The 19,549-nt window shown below is 39.7% G+C and overlaps 1 protein-coding gene across 6 annotated transcripts in view; it reads left to right on the top strand.

Annotated features, from left to right (window-relative positions):
- Positions 1-19,549, top strand: part of rgl1 (ral guanine nucleotide dissociation stimulator-like 1) — a 267,685-nt gene that overhangs the window by 191,009 nt on the left and 57,127 nt on the right. For 4 of the 6 annotated variants that reach the window (XM_073063602.1, XM_073063604.1, XM_073063601.1 and 1 more), the window contains exon 2: positions 15,354-15,467. In XM_073063602.1, the coding sequence (XP_072919703.1) occupies positions 15,354-15,467 (114 nt within the window). Of the gene's footprint in view, positions 1-14,290; positions 14,315-14,435; positions 14,580-15,353; positions 15,468-19,549 lie in introns of those variants that run through there. The other 2 variants (XM_073063606.1, XM_073063603.1) reach the window with 2 other exon arrangements.

Genomic DNA, 19,549 nt, shown 5'->3' with positions numbered 1-19,549 from the left:
CTTCCCTTGTCTGATTGACTCTGCTACACAGCAATGAAGTGGAGAAACAGGAATAATCATCCTGGCTGCCATTTTTAAAATATTTTGCATGGGAAGAAGGTGTGAGTATTTAAAGGCATTTTCTATCTTGAGTAATTTGTTGATAAAAATAAACATTAGTGTTGGCTATTGAAGTCCACAGGATCTGGAGTATGTTGGATCTGTGCAGTGAGTTGTGAAATGCCACAACTGGTACCAATACCTCAAAAATGCAAGTTGCTGTCAAACAATAGCCAGTTCCCCTCTTTACAGTGTGGACTGCTGCTTAACTATTTCAAATTGCTGTGGTTGGTACATTTGCTGGATTTTGACCATGTATTGTGAAGTCAGACCAGACACTTGGATGATTTACAAAATTAAAAGCTGACAATTTTGAGTTTAGGTTCTGGTTTGGGTGTGTCACAAGCAATGGACATAAATAGATGTCAATTGACTCTTCTGTATTTTGCCTCACCTAGAACATTCTGGAATAGCAACAATTGTCGATCAATTCCAAGAGCGCTTGCACAATTTGTTATCCCTGGGAGGTAACCTATTCCAGCTGCCCAAATATCCAAAGCAGGCAACAGATCTGGAAATAAAACTTGATTAATATTCAGCAAAGGAATGGTTAATATAAACTGCACACCCATTCTTTGGCTTTAATGAGTTGTTGGTCATCCTGCACGTGTGGTCTGGAATTTATTTGATCAATAGGATTTAAATATTTAAACAGCATGTTTGGGAGGTGGTGAAACTGGATGTTTTCCTTAGAGCACATGATTTTTTTCCAATCAGTTGATATCTTTTTCCAGACGACACTTCCTTTGCAACATTCTAATGTTGTCAGTGGTGAAGAGTAGATACTGTTGCCAAGTCAATACTCATTTATTAAATGAACTGCTATTTTATGAGAGCAAGGCAGTCTGTCTGCATTTTTTTTAACATAACCAATAATAACAGTTGCGAGAATATTTTTTCTTATTAATTAGGTCAGAGCTGTTCAACAGTCTCGCCTCAAAGCTAATCCTTAAATTATTTTCTCCTCCTTACACCAACTGAATAATTTGAGACAATGCTGCTTAAGATATCGCACTTGTGAACCAAAGTTTAAAAATCCGTGTTGCGTGATTGTGCTTGAACATTGTTACTATCAAAACTTTTGACTTTTTTGCCTTTCCGTTATTTTGCCTGCTGTCTTGCAGCTTTCTCAATTTTGAATTCAGTTCTGATCATCTTCACTTTGTTTGGGCAGCCTTGCTTTCATGACCTCTCTTGGAGCCTTCCTAACATGATGTTCTCTTGGAATTGCATTCATTGCTATGCAAGGTAAATTTTAAGGATTAACTAGGAACATGGTGTGGTGATATCACGTGTCACTTGTCAGAACGTGATTGGACAGAGTTCGGAGCATGCGCAGAAATGACAATGATCTAGAAGCGTGGCAGTGTTAAATGTGGTTGCTGTGTGCTGTTAAATAAAAGTTCTAGTTATGGTCTTCCAGAATACGTTTCTTTATGAGTAACCCACGGTATGTATAAAGAACACAACATGGTGTCAGAAGTCAGTCTGGAAGAATAATATGTTTCACTAACATGGGAGAAGCAAAGATAATTGAAAAAAAAGAGCACAAACTTTTTCGTTGTTTGCTAACAGCTTTAAAAATGGAAGTTTTGCAGCCCCCATCTTCACTTGAGCTGACTGGAAATGTAGCTGAAAACTGGAAAAGATTTCAACAGCATTTTGCAATTTACTTATCAGTGATCGGAGCAGATAATAAAACAGAAATAACGCAAGCTGCCATTCTCCACGTGACTGGTGTTGACACAATTGAGGTATATAACCATTTTACTTTTGAAAATGGAGATAATTTGAATCTAAAATCGATAATAGACAAATTTGTAGCATTTTGTATACCAAAGCGCAATATGACATATGAATGGTACAAATTCTTTACCTGTCTGCAGAGAGCTGGTCAAACTTTTGATCGATTTGTTACCGAGTTGAGAAACCACAGTAAAACATGCAAGTTTGCAGAACTGATGGACTCTCTTGTTAAAGACAGAATTGTTTGCGGCATTCTGGATAATGGTCTGAGAGAGACTCTTAAGACAAACAGATGTAAATTTGGAAAAGCTTTGATTCTCTGCAAAGCTTCAGAATCGGTGACGTCGCAGCCTAAACATAGAATAATTCAAGAGCTTTTTATTGACAGCTGCATAGACGCTGTGGAAAAGTGCGAACATGTTAGAAAAAATAGTAAATCGGCAACGGAACCGACAGAGAGCAAGATGTCGTTTGAAAGAAAAAACTTTGTGATTGCTGTGGGTGGGAGCACTGACCTAAAAAGTGTCCTGCATATGGAAAAATGTGCAATCACTGTGGTAAGAGTAATCATTTTTCACGCTGTTGCAGAAGTAAAAAGGAAATAAAACACGTAAATGCATTGCTTGAAAATGAACATGAGGAGTTTTATATAGATGTGCTTAGTGAAAACAAACAAAGTAAGAATGACTGGACTATTCCTTTGCAAGTAAACCAAAACATTATTCTGTTTAAATTGGATACTGGAGCACAAGTAAATGTTCCTGCAGAATCTGAGTTTAATGCATTAAAGCCGAGACCAAAGTTACATCAGACAAATATAAAAGTAACTGGGTATTCAGGTGCAGACATTCCAGTTAAAGGAACATGTGTGGCAGAAGTACCACACAAAAATATTGAGCACACGCTTTCATTTGTGGTAGTGCCAAGGAATGTGCAGTCAATAATGGGTTTATCTGCCTGTGAGAGACTGAATTTGGTGAAAAGGATCTTAGTCCTGGACAGTGACACCAAGTCAGAATACTGTGACTTGATGAAAGAGAAAGAGAGAGAGAAAAGAATTTGATTCCAACGCGACAAAAGTAAAAGAAGTCATAAAGAAAGATCCCAGACCCATCCCTTTGTTACCAGCATCTGACAAAGCTTTGCCATCAAAACCAGGAGATGCAATTTTGCCCTCTGGAAGTAACACACAAGCATCAATGGGCCATGCATTCCATCACAATCTCACCCCTGCAGGAGGACAGAAAACAAACTTGCTGGTACAGTACAATACTGATCTGAAGCCAAAGAGTGACCAGAATCAGGATCCAATTGAAGAAGTGAAAGCACAAGTGAAGGAATTGAGAAGTTTTATTGAAATGATGAAGTCTCAGCATAAAAAAGAGATTACACAGTTAATGAATGAATTGCGATTTCTTCGCAAAGACCTCAAGAAAGAACCAACTTCAGAGTTTCAGTTAACTTATGCAGACCAGATGAAACATGAAAATAACAACGAAACACAAGAACTGTGTGAACCACTTAGAAGGCCTACTCATGTTCATAAACCCCCAGAGAGACTGATAGAGACATGTTAAATTGTGCATTTGTTTTGATTAATGTTGCTAATTGTTTTTCTTTATAAGGAAAGGAAGATGTGGTGATATTACGTGTCACGTGTCAGAACATGATTGGATAGAGTTCGGAGCATGCTCAGAAATGACAGAATTATCTACAAGGGTGGCAGTGTTAAACGTGGTTGCTGTTTGCGGTTAAATAAAAGTTCTAGTTATGTTCTTCCAGAATACCTTTCTTTATGAGTAACCCACAGTACGTATAAAGAACACAACACATAGCATGATAAAATATTGTACAAGATGATTCCTGTAGCCAGGGTCACTTATTTAACATTTGCTATTTGGGGGAAAAAATGTTGTGCATTTTTAGTCATCAAAATGTTTTTCATTGATCACAGGACTTGCATCTTAGGCCCACTGTGGTTTGTATATGTTATTGGCTGGTGCAGTAAATGGAATGTTTTAACTCTGGTTTTCCACAGCTTAGAAATGAATGTCTTTTTATATAAACGTTGAATAAAACCGTGAGGATTATACAAAATTATGGATGCAGGAGTAGCCAATTAACAGCAGGATGCTTTTGTAAACTTGGATATGCACCTGTCAGAACTCTAAGTAATATCCTGAAATAATAACGTGAATGTTGCCTGTGTTCAATCGTTGTTCATTAGCCATGCCAATTGCTAGCTGCTCTGTGATTGTTGCTATTTTTGTGTTGTTGTCATGACCTTTAACATTGGCCCAGCCTGAGGAAGTTGCAGCCAGAACTTGGATGTGCATCCTCTGCTCTAGGAGGCCAATGGCACTTCCAGGTGATTCCAGCCTTGTGGTGACATTCAAAAGCAACCCTGAACTCACCAGGAAATGCATCAGTAGCTACTCTTGTGGTTGCCAGCTTGGAAGTCGAACTCATTGTCTGTTTCTAAGAAGAAGGAGACAATGCTGACTGAGATTCAGTGATGATGTCAACCTCTGTGCACTCCCTGCTCCATTTGAAAGGATATGTCTGCTTGATTTATTAATGAACTGTGATTAGTAGCAAACTTTAGTTTGATGTAAGTGAGGTAAATGTTTCCTGCTAAGCCCATGTTCATTTTAACTATATTTTTATTGGCTTTCATGTACTGAGTTATAAAGCTTTTGACTTCCCTCCTTTGTTTTCTAAAATTTGTGCTGGTGGGTTGCTCTTCCATTTACATGGTTTTCCTGTGCTATTTTTGTCGAAAAGGATAGCAGTGGCTCTGTCGTAGAACTTCATATTTCTCATCTCCTTTTATGTTATTGAAAGTCTCATAATTTGGCTTAAACTTATCACTAAAGAATGTATTACCTTGTTCAACAGCCCTACAGTCTTAGGAATCTGAATAGGTCAAAAATTTAGCAACTTTACCTGACGCAAACTGATGTCCTTACTGTAACTTTTAGCCATGAAACATGTATTGATGCAAAAGATATTGGTGGGAAAAAAAATTACATATCTGAACATTGCCTTTCATCATCAACCAACAAAATGGCTGACCTTTAGTCAGATGTTTTATTCCAAATTTGCTGTTAAATTTCTGTGGTAAAATACTGATTGCACTTTGGGCATAAATTACCTGTTTGGGTATGTTGCCTCAGGAAGTTTTGCACTAGTAAAAGATGCCAAATGAATACAAGCTTTGCCTTGTTTCATCACAGTAGTTAGAGAGGCCCTCCATTGGTGGGAGTCGGCCATGGTTGTTGCATCCCAGCTGTCTACGTAATACACAAGCCAGGACAGTATGATACGGAAAGAAAGCTGTTGCCCATGTAGTAGGCTCCCCCTCTCCATGCATCTTATAAATCCAAAGGAACAGCTGAGTCTAAGATAGCCAACCAGCATTGAACTCCATGTTAGACTGCCTTAGGGACTCCAGCTCCGGATCAGAGTTTTTCTTCTAGATGAGCTGCCAACTACAGCTGATGAACTCCATGTGCCCACAGCAACTGGTTTTATGGTGCCAGTAACCCACCTTTGCCCCTTCTCCTGTCAGTATTAACACAGTTCTGCTGGGTTTAGTAACTAAACTGTACGTGAAGGCCAGGAGCTGGATTTGGTCATCAAGATACACATCCATTGGGAGCATTTAATAAGTAGTGGGAGCTTGTCCCCACTATCACCCCCGGCTATTACAACCTTAAGGAATCAATGGTTAAACATGGTTAATACAGTCTGTGAAAAATCCAAAGTACCATTGAGCTCATTCTAAACCATTATTATTCAATGTTTTCTAATTTTTGGGTCTAAGTAAGGACTCTTCGTCTTATGTTCTTGATATTCAATGCTTATTTATTTATTTTTATTATTTCTTTATTTTTTCTTTTGTATTTGCACATTTTGTTGTCTTTTGCAACCTGATTGTCATTCTGCTTGGTGTGATCTTTCACTGATTCTGTTATGGTGATTATTCTGCGATGGATTTATTGAGTATGCCTGCAAGAAAATGAATCTCCGGGTTGTACGTGGTGCCATATATGAACTTTGCCTGCAGTTGCTGGTGGTTCACCTGATTCCAGAATAATAATAACACACCTAGCTTAGTGGGAATGAGCAAATATTATAACTGGCACAGCAGATGTACTTTAAGCAGAAAATTATTCACAGAATCGGGAAAGTTTTCTGCGGCTTGCAAAGGCTGTTGGCGCATGAAAAGAATAATGTCTAGTCAATTTTCAGAGGTGAGGAATTTTTAAGTGCACTCATACCTTGACACATTCTGAAAATTGTGGTTGATTTTTTTTTGGAGTAGACTTAACTGCATTGAAGCAGTGATTCACTCGTCTCACCCTAGAAGTTGACAAGTTGATTAGCCATCATCTATAGGCAAGAGTTTACAGCTGGGTGAATCATCATTTGAAAAGGACAGAAATAAAAACTAGTCTCACTGAGTTTCTGCATTAACTTGGAGCATGATGGGAATAGAAGCGTTTTTAGAAGAAATTGTAGTAGGTTGGATATAGAAAGTTGTTGCACCAGCAGTAACGTGGTTGTTAATGAAAATAAAAATGCAAATCAGAAAAGGAAACAAAATGTTGGGGTGAGAATCTGTGTAAGTGTGGCTGAAATGGTCAGTGTTTTGTTGAAACACCTGAAATTGCCCAATTATTTGCAGAGAAATGGCAGATGGCGTTTAATCTGGCCAAGTGTGAGGAGATCAAATGTAAAGGGACAGTCCCAAGACCCTCAGATACTGGTATACAGGGGATCTTGCAGTCCATAGCTCCCTAACAGTGACCACACAGGCTGATGGAGGTGGTAAAGGTGTATGACATGCTTGCCATTATTAGTTGAGATTTTGAGTTCGAGAATTGAAGTTAAGTTGTGATTTTTAAAACTCTGGTTAGGTTGCATCTAGAGTGTTATATTCAGTTCTGTACTCCCCATTAAAGGAAGAATGTGGCAGCTTGGGGAGACAGTGCGGAAGAGGTTTATGAGGATGCTGCCTGGATTACAAGATGCGTGCTATAAAGTTAGGGGGTTGGACAAATGTGTTTTCTCTGGACTGGTGAAGGCTGAGGGCAGGCCTGATAGAAGTTTATAAGATTGGAAAGTATAATAGACAACTGGTATACGTACTCCTATGTTGAAGTATCTGATACCAGAAATTCAAGTTTAATTGTCATTCAACCATACACAAGTATACAGCTAAATGAAGCAGCACTCCACTGGAGCCAAGGTGCAAAACACAGTATGCATTGTGACACACAGCACATGCACATACAGTCACAAAAAATATCAGCACAAGTCCCTGCGTGGCACGACAAGTTTAATGGTACGTGTGATGCTGTTCTGGAGCCGCATTTCTGCAAGAACAAATATGCAGGAGTTCCGCAACTTGCACTGTGTCGGTCGCAGATGAAAATTATCCAACGTGTCTCGTGCTTGGCTCAACTACAGACGAATGCAATCCAACACCCATGATTGTGTGGTTAGGCACAGCTCAAACGCCAACTATAGAATTGTCAATGACACAACTATTGTTGGCAAAATTTCAGCTCATGACGAGGCGTACAGGAGCAAGATAGATCAGCTAGTTGTGTGGTGTCATGACAACAATCTAACACTCTGTCAGTACACCAAGAAATTGATTGTGGACTTCGGGAATGGGAAGCTGAGGAAGCACGCACCAGTCCTCACCGAAGGTTTAACAGTGGAAAAGGTGAATAGATTCAAGTTCCTAGGTGCCATCATCTCTGAAGATCTACAGGTGGCCCCCATTTTTCGAATGTTCGCTTTACGACAGCTCGCTGTTACGAAAGACCTACATTAGTACCTATTTTCGCTAACCAAAGAGAATTTTCGCTTATATGAAAAAAAGACGCCCGCTTTATACGTGTGTTTACCCCGAGAAAGACTACCATGACCGTGAAGCCTTGTGCGGACAGTTGTGTACATTTGCGTGTATGTGCCGAATTCTCCCTGTAACTCCTGTCTATTTTTGCCTCTGCCTTCCAAATGATCCAAAGTTCATCCAGCTCCAGTTCCTTAAAACGGTTTGTCAGGAGCTGCCGCTGGATGCACCTTTTACAGGTGTAGTCATTAGGGACAATTGTGTTCACCCTGACTTTCTGCATACTGCAAACGGAGCACTCAACTGCCCTAACTGCTGCCTCCATTACCTACTCCTAAGCTAATTAGATTAATTAAAGGAACTTACCCGGCCTTACCTCACTGGGAGCAAGCTCGTCCTCAGCCTCTGCTCGCCGAAGCCTTTCGAGCCAAAGCCTTCCTACTCTGTCTCCCTCTACTCTGTCACCACTACTACGTCGCTGGCAAGCAATGCAACACCTCCCCCTCTTGTTCCTCTGATTCTATCACACCTGAAACAATGAAATCCAAGAATATTTAGTTGCAAATCACACCCCTCCTGCAACCATGTTTCACTAATAGCTACAACATCATATTTCCAGGTATCAATCCATGCTCTAAGCTCATCCACCTTCCTTACAATGCTCCTAGCATAAAATAAATGCATTTAAGAAATTCTCCACCTTTTACTCTGTTTATCTCCAACAGTGCAAACAACTTTACCATCTTCTTTTTCTTCCTTCTCCCATACATCAGTTCCTACACTCTGGTTCCCCTCCCCCCCCCACTGGAGCCTCTCTAGCAAACCTATCTGCAAGAATATTTGTCCCCCTCCAGTTCAGATGTAAACCGTCCCGCCGGAACAGGTCCCACCTTCCCTGGAAAACTGCCCAATTATCTATAAATCTGAAGCCCTCCCTCCTGCACCATGTCTTCAGCCACGTGTTGATCTGCACTATCTTACTATTTCTAAACCCACCTGCACGTGGCACTGGTAGCAATCCTGAGATTGCTATCCTGGAGGTCCTGTCCTTTTACTTGGCGCCTAACTCCCTAAACTCACCTTTCAGGACCTCTTCACTCTTCCTACCCACATCATTGGTCCCTACATGGACCACAACATCCGGCTGCTCACCCTCCCTCTTGAGAATACTGAGAACTCGATCCGAGATATCGCGGACCCTGGCACCAGGGAGGCAACAGACCATCCGGGATTCTCAATCTCTTCCATAGAACCTTTTATCTGTCCCCCTAACTATCGAATCCCCTATCACTACTGCTCTCCTCTTTTCCCTCCTTCTCTTCTGAGCTGAGGGTCCAGTCTTGGTGCCAAAGACACAACCACTGCAACTTGTCCCTGGTAGGTCGTCCCCATCAACAGTATCCAAAATGATATACATATTAATGGTGAGAATGGCCACAGGGGCCACACCTACGGGGTGCTCTGCTCATTCTGTCTATTCCCCTTCCCTCTCCTGACAGTTCCCAGCTACCTGCCTCTTGACTCTTAGGGGTGACTATCTGTTGTCATGGATGGTAGTGAAGGTAGATTTGACAGAGTCATTGAAAATGCTGTTTCATACACAAATCAAAGGTTCATTTTATTGTCAACATATGTATGTATAATACAACTTTGATATTTGTCTAATCCAGATAGCCATTAAATACAGAACGACACGATGAAAGAAAAGACATCAAATCCCCCCACTCCAGCATGAAAAAGAACAGAAACAAACCTTGCACACCCCAAAATCTAAAATCAGCCACACAACAATCAATGATCCTCTACACATTACAATCACCAACACCCTCTTTCGCAGAAAAAAAACAGCAACAGTAGCACCTAATCCCCAACCACCCCCCACAAAAAAATTAACAGATCACCCAGTCGACCTTAAGAAGACACTGAAAAACTGAAGGAAACCAATATAAAGTACAGTCCAATAATCACATAAATCTCAGAATATGGGAAACATCTTTTCACTACATAGGAGGAGAGCAGCCCCATGAACTCAAGTCTTTCTGTAAAGTGTGATAGCCAACCGATGTCCTAATGCCGGCGAACCAGGGCCAAACTCGCCAATCCAAGCCAACTGTGATGCTTCACTCTTCCTCTCCACTTCAAGTGAGAGTCATTTATGACCTCACGCCTTGTCTCTGATCTTTTCCATGGGTCAGTTTGTGTTCTCGGAACTTTTCAGCCCCCCCTCTCTGATCTCCACGAGACAGCTTTCCGGACACAGGTCGAAATTCAAACTGTACTTCATGAGCTCCAGCGGTTTCCGTAACACAAGCAAGCAGGAGCTGTGGAAAAAGTGAAATAATTGGAAAGTTTTGCTATCTGGAACATTTTGCCTGTGGAATCATTGTTCTCTGGCACTGTCTTGACCGGAAATGTGCAAAGAATGGAGAGATACAGGTTTTGTGTATGCAGAAGGGGTTAGTTTAAAGAGGTAATATGTACTCAGTATAATGTCATGGTGGCCTCTTCCTCTGCTGGACTGTGCTAAGCTTAATGCATTTGTTTTTACTCTCAGCTGAAATGTTAACTGTTTTCTTTCCAAAGATGCTTAATTTCTCCATTTTCTATTTATTTTGATCCAACTGGGCGAGTTCTATCATTTTACCATTAGCTGCTCATTAAGCAACCATAAATGTTTGATGTACTGATAACTATCCACAAAGAGCCATTACAGTTCCTCTTGCTTCAAGCTCTCCCTTTGTTCTACACATTCCCTCACCCTCACCCCACCCCACCCCCCATCCCAATCTTATCTCCTACTGAAAACAAGCTAGGAATCTCTTTTTCCCAGATCTGATAAGGATCAGAGATCCAAAAGAACAAAATTTTTCTTTCCAGATGACCTGCTGACTTTCTCAGCACAGTTTTGTTTTGTTGTTCTTGTTCATTCTGTCCCAGAATCCTATATCACCAATGAACTGTTACTGGTTGATTGGGACCTGGACCGAAACTACAATTGAGAGTTTTATCTTGTTCCAATAAAGTGCAAGAACTGCATGGAACACTGATGTAAGCATTAGTTTACATTCAGCATTAGGATTAAAGGAAGTTGTAGATTGTGCTGAGGTGTTAGTGTGCAGAATCTAATTAGAGTGCCAAGAAAAGTCCTCAAGATACTTGGAGCATAAGAGCAGGAGTAGGAAGATCAAAGTCTGTGGGAGATGTTGCCTCCAGTAAGAAAAATCTTGTTTAACTCGGCAATGAAATGAAGATATTTACGGATAATTGCTGACTATTAAAACATAAATGGAAAGGGCCCTTAAATGGAGGATCACTAGAGGACTTGGGATTCTGAGTTAGGAGTTGTAATGCTGCATCAGGGTGTGAAATCTGTTTATTGCTGAATGTTGAATGTCTAGAAAGATAGCTAGAAAGTTGGGAGCTTTTCACACCAGGGGGTTTTCAGAAGAAATGGGAGGAAATGGGAAATCACATAGAAAAGGACAAGGAGTGGCATTTTTCCAGGAAAAGAATTAGGATTTTACAGAAAGTTAGATTTATTGTTATTTAACTATGTACATGTATATCAAACAAGCTGTTTCTCCAGACCAGGGTGTAAAGCACAATAGCACAGATAGCATACATTAACTTAGGAAAGTAAGGGACTACAAATGAATTGTGTGTAGATAAACAAAGTAAGTGCATAAATTAAATATTGTAGGGTACAGTACCAATTATCTGGGCTGTAACATTAAATAGTTTCATGTAGGAGAATGTGCCAATTCAGCAAGAACTGGCAATTATATGGCCTTGGCACTGTTTGTTTGTTGGAAGGTGAAGACACTGCAGTAAAAGCAGAGTTGGATCAGAGTAGGGCATGTGCCGATTGAGCTAGGAAGTTCATGCATTCTTCCACAAAAACGTGGATGGCTCAGAGGCCTGATGGATATGAACAGCAAGATATAGATGTGGGGAGGGGCAGTGATTATATTGGATTTTGTCTGTGGTAGCTGGAAAATAAAGCCAGAATATGGACCTAGTGAAATTGACCTTTGGCCATAATCCAACACCAAAAAAAATGCATTTTCTTTCAAAGAAATGCTGGAGTTAATAACTGATATCAAAAATCTGATAATTTGGTTTAAAAGACTTTATTCTCTAAAGCAACACACACAAAATGTAGACTGTTTATTTATTTCCATAGATGCTGCCTGGCCTGCTGAGTTTCTCCCTCACTTTGTGTGTTGCTCAGGATTTCCAGCAACTGCAGAATTTCTCATGTTCGTGATTGACTTCTCCACTGCAAAGTCTCTTCAAGGGTTGCCTACCCTGAAGAGGTTTAAATGTTCTCTTCAACATGAGTTATTTATTTATATTTACACAGTTTGTTTATTGATCCTGTTTACAGTTACTGGTCTATAGAATTGAGTATGCTTGAAGGAAAAAGAATCTCAGGGTTGTATGTGGTGACATGTATGTACACTGATAATAAATGTTGAACTTTGAAGTTCACCTGCTCCCGCTGTGTGATCTCTGCTGCTCTTCGGCTCTTTGCCAATGAACTCAACCAGACCCACTACCACAGCCACACATCCTTCCTTCCTTGGAGCTCGTCTTCACAGCCCTCTTGTGCCGCATGGCTTCCTAATTAGATTCCTTCTTCTTCTTCAGCCCTTGACCTTTGCCATCCACCTGACTTCACCTATCACCTTCTAGCTAGTTCTTCCCTTCCCGCTCCTTTTTATTCCGGTATCTTCCTCCTTCCTTCTCAGTTTTAAAGAAGGGTCTCAGGCTGAAATGTGGACTGTTTATTCATTTCCAGAGATGCTGCCTGACCTGCTGAGTTCCTCTAGCATTTTGTGAGTGTCACTTTGAATTTTGAGCATCTGCAGACTTTCTTGTTTTTAATTCTCTAAAGCTCATAATTAACCATTCATTGAGCTTTATCATTCTAAGGCTGTTTATTTTAACATTGCAGCTTGTCATTCCAAATTTTCAAATGGAAATGTTATGTTCTTATTTTTGAAAGTTTGCTTGAAAACAGAAAACTGAGCATGATTATCATATGTTTTAAATGGCTAGTCTCAACCAGCACTTGTGACTGTTGAAAACAGAGTTTGTTTTGTAAACTTCCAAATGCCAAACAACACTGACAGTTGTGTTCTGCGAAAAAAATGGTGTAACTTTATTATGGTTAACATGAGAAATTTGACTTTGTTCCTTTCTGTCCATATATCTTTGCAGCAAACAGCTTTAGAGTAGAACTGGCAGAAACTTTTATATGATAAATGCAAATTAATAGGGCTTGGAGCCAAATAGAAACATGTTTTGCTTTATGTTCACTGCATTTTGAGTAAGACCTGAAAACTGTCCATTGTGTGTATTTTATTATCTCCATTCTCAAGCAAAGAAGTGAGGACAATATATCAAATGTCTGTCTTCACATCTGTCTTGTCTTCCATGAAAGACAGTACTGCACATCTCAATGTCGCTGTGTTTGGGATGAATACAGATTGTCTTGTGTTTCCATGGAAATATGGCATTGTTTAATAATTGTTTTACACTGCTTGAAGAGTCTGAGTGCTAAGAAAGGATTGGTAACTATTTCAGTAATCTGTATGTGTACAGTTTTTATACTTCAAAACCTTGAAAGCAATCAGTAAAAAATTTAATTACCCTAAAAACACATGCATGAAAATCAGTTTGCTAATTATTGCGTCAAATTCCAGATTTTGGTCTTTCTTCTTTCCAAATTGGCTTAAGTAATCAAGTATGTGTATTGGAACTACACTAACTAGATTTTGCACGTTAATAAATTACTTTGAAAATCCATCTGCATTCGATGAGCCTACTGGGAGGCGTGTCAGCAAATAAGAAATTTTAATGATTAATCACTGCCATTTCTATTACTCCCAACCAGCCCCAGCCCTGGATTGTTGTTTTTGCTGTAATAATGCGGGACATTGCATTTTAAAGCAAAACTTGCTACTAGAATGAGTTCTTTTGTTGCGTTCCAATTGCAAATATTTATTCTACTGTGAAAATTTCCCTAATCTTCTCTTTCAAGTATTGTGCAAATGTTCTGCTTTCTCTCACCCATGCTACAGAAGGAGTAGAAGATTTTTTAAATATAAAATGTTGTAACCCGCCCCCACCTTTCTCTACCACCAAAAAAACCCAGAACTTTTCTCGACTTCATCCCCAGAGTTCAGTGGCATCATTATCAGTGGCACTTCTGCTTGTGAAACTTGGAGCAAATTGGAGAGTGAATAGAGAGATACTTTAATCTTTTGAATGGCTTTACATTTGATCACAGTATGTTTGGCTAGAAGGTTTGTTCTACTGTCTGTGGGTGCTTCTCTTTAATAGGCAACTGAATTGCAGTGTACATGTCTCAATTGAATTGGGCTGGTTTTAATTATTCATACAAATCCACACAGCCAGATAATGTTGCCTGTAAACCCACTCCCCCCCCCCCCCCCCTCCGCCCCCATTCACCACTCCTTCCCTTTGTTCTGGGGCTGACAAAACTCCTTTTGCTCATCAGCACAAGGAGCTGGTCTCAGGTTTGCCCTCTGAAGTTTTAAGCATGAAGCCAAGAGGTGCTGCTGCATGGCAGAGGTAATATTTTTTTGTGTGGAGAGGTTTGAAAGAGACTCTGGAAGTAAAAGTTTAAACTCAGGCAAACAGGAAACCCTTGCATCACACAGTAGGAGGAGTTGCAGCAAACTCTGCCAGAAATGGATTTGTTCCAAAGCCAAGCAGTGCCGTAACTTAGTGAACTGTGTGACAGGATTGCAAAAACTTCAGTTCAAAGTGGTTAAATCCAAGAGCCAGGATCATGAAGAGGAAAATACGAATGCGGTTACCTTGGAAGCCTAAAATGGTACAGTTGGCTGTGCTTTGATTTTTAGCACTGGGGGTGAGGGAACAGAAGCCAGAAGGAGTATTCTTTATCACTGAATATGTTGGCTTTGGTGTAATGCAGTGATTGAAAAGTATGGCATTGCCTTTTCCGTTGTCTAATAGATTTGTCTTGTTGGCTATTGAGCCCATTCTATTTTGCTTCCTCTTCATTTAAAAAAATCCTGTTTATAAAATACTGTGATCACTGATTGAATGGGGGAAATTGGAGCAAAGGATTTACAGCATATTTACTCCAAAGCAAAGTGCTGCTCTTGCTGTGTAATATTGTGCAGTATCAAATGTGAATGATGACTGACCCCTCAAGCTTGTCAAACTCTTGATCAAAAAGATGATAAAGATATGATTCATGGTAATTAAACACGTCTTGCATTGAATAAATAGCAGTGCTATGTGCAAAATATCAAGTGGTTTAGAAGCTAGTTTATACGTTGATACTAATAGCATTTATTTATTAAATGTCACTGTGAAAGTACTCTATCGTGAATGTGGAGAATGGGATTTGTACTAAATGGTTACCAGATCAAACCGTGATTTTGTTCCTTGCAGATCTAATGAATGTGTCCCTAATGTATTTAATGCCCATTTGAGCATTGCTAGAACATATTTCATACGATGTTTCTTTTATGAACAAGCGCACAGTAGTTCCTTCCCTTCCGTGGACTTTCTTTAAACATTTGCTTTGTATTATTCCTCAACAGAAGGATTTACTGTTTTGCATTTTGATCTTCCACAGCACAATTCAATCCAAGACTGGGGAGAAGAGATAGAGGAAGGAGCTGTTTACAATGTTACCTTGAAGAAGGTCCAGATACAGCAAGCAGCCAACAAGGGTGCAAGATGGCTGGGGGTGAGTGGCCTCAGACTTTACTCTGCTGCAAATAATGCCAAATTCAAAATCATGCTTGACTTGCACAACTAATATTTGTGTAACTGGATCATTCTCGGAATAGCTATGGACTAGTTAGGAACTGTCAATCTGATTACATCAAGAATACATAACTAGATGAAAAAAAGGTGGGGACAGAGGGACTGGAAGAGAAATTGGAATGATGAGTATTGTTAAATTTTAAAATTTACAGATTCTCATCTCTCATTGGTCACTTTTATTACAGTATTATTTTGTGTATTTACTTTGGAGCAAACCCAGTGTGTAATTAAGCAATTAATTCCTGAAAATTGGTTGTTGCACAGAAATACACGTTCTTGGATGGTTCATATCCCCATCCACCAAACACTTGTTTGTGTAAATAGAGGTGTTTATGTTGACAAAATGAGCAGGGAGTTGTTCACTCAGAGTAGAGTTTGGGGTTTGTTTTGAGAATCTTGACCTGCTGTTGAAGGTCCTGAATTCTGCATGGGATTTTCCCACTGAAGCAGTTTGCTGATCTGGCAACATCCATTTGCAGTCGGGAAGATATTCTACTGGGATTCCGCTCCAGCTGTTTACAGAAATCATTGTGAATCAGCTTGATTGGGTTCTGTTTTAACTTTGCATGGCACAGTAAGCAGATTTTAAACTCAAACTGCACACAAACAGAACCAAATATTTTTGGATTTTTATGGGTGGGCAGTGTATACATGGAAGTTATAATGAGTGGATAAGTATAAGGCTTTGTTGTTTTTGCTTTGAATTGTATTTATTGCTTCAAAAACTAATGCTGTGTGGCTTCCCTGTTACCGATTTATATGAATGTCAGTATTTGCTGCAGCTCTATTACTGTGTCCTCAGCAAGAACTAGTATTTAGGCTTTGGGTTGAATCTTGGACTGCAAAGGTGCATTGTGCAGGTCATCTTAATCTTGTCCATGTACCTGTACTTCATCCTTTAACCCCATTCCCACTGAGCTTCAGATTACCCAGCTCCTCCACTCAGCCATGACTGAGCTGAAGCAGCAGATGATTCTACCTCATCAGACCTTCGACTCCTTTACTATTTTAAAACAAAGATATGTCTTTTAAGCTCCCTTGCGGTCACTGGTACTTGATGTCCATCTATGTTGTCTCACCTGTTTGAATTTCAGCAATCTGATTTCTGTGCCTCTTGTCGAAATATCATCAATGGAAACTGTGATTGTCATTCTATGCTGTAATGTGTTATTCTTGACAGGGCCATGATATCTTCTGCTGTCTTTGTACTTTATCTTCTACAACCTCGCCCATTGTTCTTGAAATTAGTGAAACTGTCCAACTTCTAAATCTACACTGTTCCGAGTGCCTGCTTCATGCCATCATTTCCCTGAATGATTTCTACTGAACCTGAATCCTCAAGTTATTTTTAGTTTGGTTTCTTGGTCCAAGTCCTATTTCTTCAACAACATTTTGAAACTCCAAGCACTGTGCTGGCTCTAAGCATCAACTGAATTCAGCACCTATGTTGACCCATAGTTGCAGACTGCCTACTTCTAGCAGTATGACCGTGCCCCACTGCCCACCATCCTGCTTTCCTGTTTTAGTTCGGCCCCTCAAGTTCTGCCTGATCCCCCAACTTTTTTCCTGTGCAGTATCTTAGCTTCTTGACCTCTGGTTGTATATATGTATTATTGACCATCCCTGTGTGTAAACTCATCCGATCTAACAACGTCTCTATCTCCTTTTTACTGAACTTAAAAGTCCTCATAGTTCTTCCTTGCGATGCAGCCTCCTGCTTCTTTCTGCTCCCCCTCTAAAATAGCCAGCCATGTCATCAGTTGCTTATGTCTCTCTCCTTGGACTCAAACCTTTGTAGCTTTCCTTCCATCACTAATTTTCTGGTTTTCATTAAAGTTGTGTATCCTCTACTTGGCAATTGTTCTCTGCCATATTTGCCTTGATGTCCATTTTGCTCTGTTTTCTTGTCCAGACCCTTTGCAAGAAAGGGAGGGGTTTAGAGAATAAGTGGTTCTAAAAGTGCTGCAGTTGTGCACAGAGCTGGTGGTAGCTAGAATCTTGCTGCTTATTTTTAATAAAAATAGTTTTTAAATAAATGTTCAAAAGTTATCATTAATCCATGACAGGAAGTGAATTCAAACAGGAGTAGGACAATACGTTGATCTGCTATTCTGTCTCTGCTGATCTAACTGGTCTTCCTGTGTTAGGAAGTGTGCAGACTGTTAAATTCTCAGAAGTATTGTCATTCATCCTGCTTTTTAAAAATTACTCCCATCCCTGTTCTTGAACTTCTTTTAAACCACTGTCTGTTCTCAGGATGTAAAAGCCCCATGGAACTATTTTAAGGATCAGGATAATTTTCCTGACTTTGCCAGCATTGCTAAATCATGTGATTTGTTTATTATCAAATGACTTTATGGCAGATTTCCACGTATAAGTTGGTTACAGAGTTTACTACATTACTATAGATGCTGTACTTAAAATGCATCTGGGGATGCCTTTAAAGGTAGTGAAGTTACTTGACATATCAGTAAAGTGGGCCTCAAAGCCTTTGGATTATTTTCCCAACCATTTTCATTCTTTAAAACCTGTTTGACCCTACATTGTAAGGATTAATTATGTCCTTCCCCTTACCCTCCCAAAATAGAATACTTTTAGTAACAATGCACTGGAGAGGAGCATGCTCTAATAAATGTAATGCATAAATATTTCAAAGAATATATCTTCAATGCCATTGACCTCCTTCAAAATGCACATAGTTTGCAGCTTAACTGGTTAGGTTTACCTTTGATGCTGGCAATTATTAGGAGATGGCAAAATGTCTATTATCCTGTTAGTAGACTGCAGTCAGTCATTCTGATTGTTTTAGATGTTATTCAATGTTTCACTTCTGTTCTTGTCCTTCACTTCGTTTTCCTGACGATGCAAGTCATAACAGTGGTTTTCAAGTTCACAAATGCCTTCTTATTTCCCTAATCTTGAAAAGTAGGTTTGGTGTATTTATATGTCGCATTCCTGATGATTCATAATCAGGAAATTTTAATTCTGAAGCTTAGCCTTTTGTCGTAAATCTGCTAAAGTCTTAATCTATAAAGTTCTAATCCTTCAACACAGCAATCAAGGTGTTCAGTTTATAAGGATTTACCTGAATTCTCATAATTCTGTGCATTTGTCATTAATAGGATAACACCTTGTGCCAACTGTAAAGAAAACAAATTGTATAATAGCTATGCTGTTGTTCCAAAGCGAAGCCTTTGAAAGGATAATGAAAGACTATGCAGAATGCTGGGTCCAAAAGGTAGTTAATGCCAAACAGTTAAAATGTCCATTGGGCTGACTGCCTGATTCTCTGCGGATTTGAAATATATAAGTTACTTATAAAGCATGTTCAGGATGTGATTAATTCATCAAAGGTCAACATTGATTTGGTCAGATTTAAATTATTAACTCTACCAATATCAGATGTATGATGTGTTGTAGGGTCAAAGTTCAAAGTAAATTCATTGTCAAAGTACATATATGTCATCATATACTGATATTCATCTTCTTGTGGATATACTCAGTAAATCCAATGACCATAATACAATCAATGAAAGATCCACCTAGTAGGGCAATAAATGTCGAGAACATGAGATGAAGAGTCCTTGATAGTGAGTCCAATATTGTGGGAATGGTTCAGTGATGGGGCAAGTTAAGTTATCTCCACTGGTTCAAAGACCTGATGACTGAGGGGTAATAACTGTTCCTGAACCTGGTTGTGTGAGTCCTGAGGCTCTTGTACCACCACCTGGATGACAGCTGCGAGAAGAGAACATGACCTGAGTGGTGGCGGTCCCTGATAATGGATGCTGCTTTCCTATGACAACGCGCTGTGTGGACGTGTTCAATGGCTGGGAGGGCTTTACCCATGACGGACTGGGCCACTGTGACATTGAGTCACAACTCAGCCAGATTTTCAATCTCCCTCCTATTTGCTGATTTGTCACCGCCTTTGATTTGGCCAATTACAGTGGTATCATCAGCAAACTTAAATATTGCATTGGAGCTGTTTAACCTCACAGA

Source organism: Hemitrygon akajei, chromosome 12 (assembly GCF_048418815.1).
Source record: "Hemitrygon akajei chromosome 12, sHemAka1.3, whole genome shotgun sequence".
Lineage (NCBI taxonomy): Eukaryota > Metazoa > Chordata > Chondrichthyes > Myliobatiformes > Dasyatidae > Hemitrygon > Hemitrygon akajei.
The sequence above is the reverse complement of the archived record's forward strand: the minus strand, read 5'-3'. Positions and strand labels throughout refer to the sequence as shown.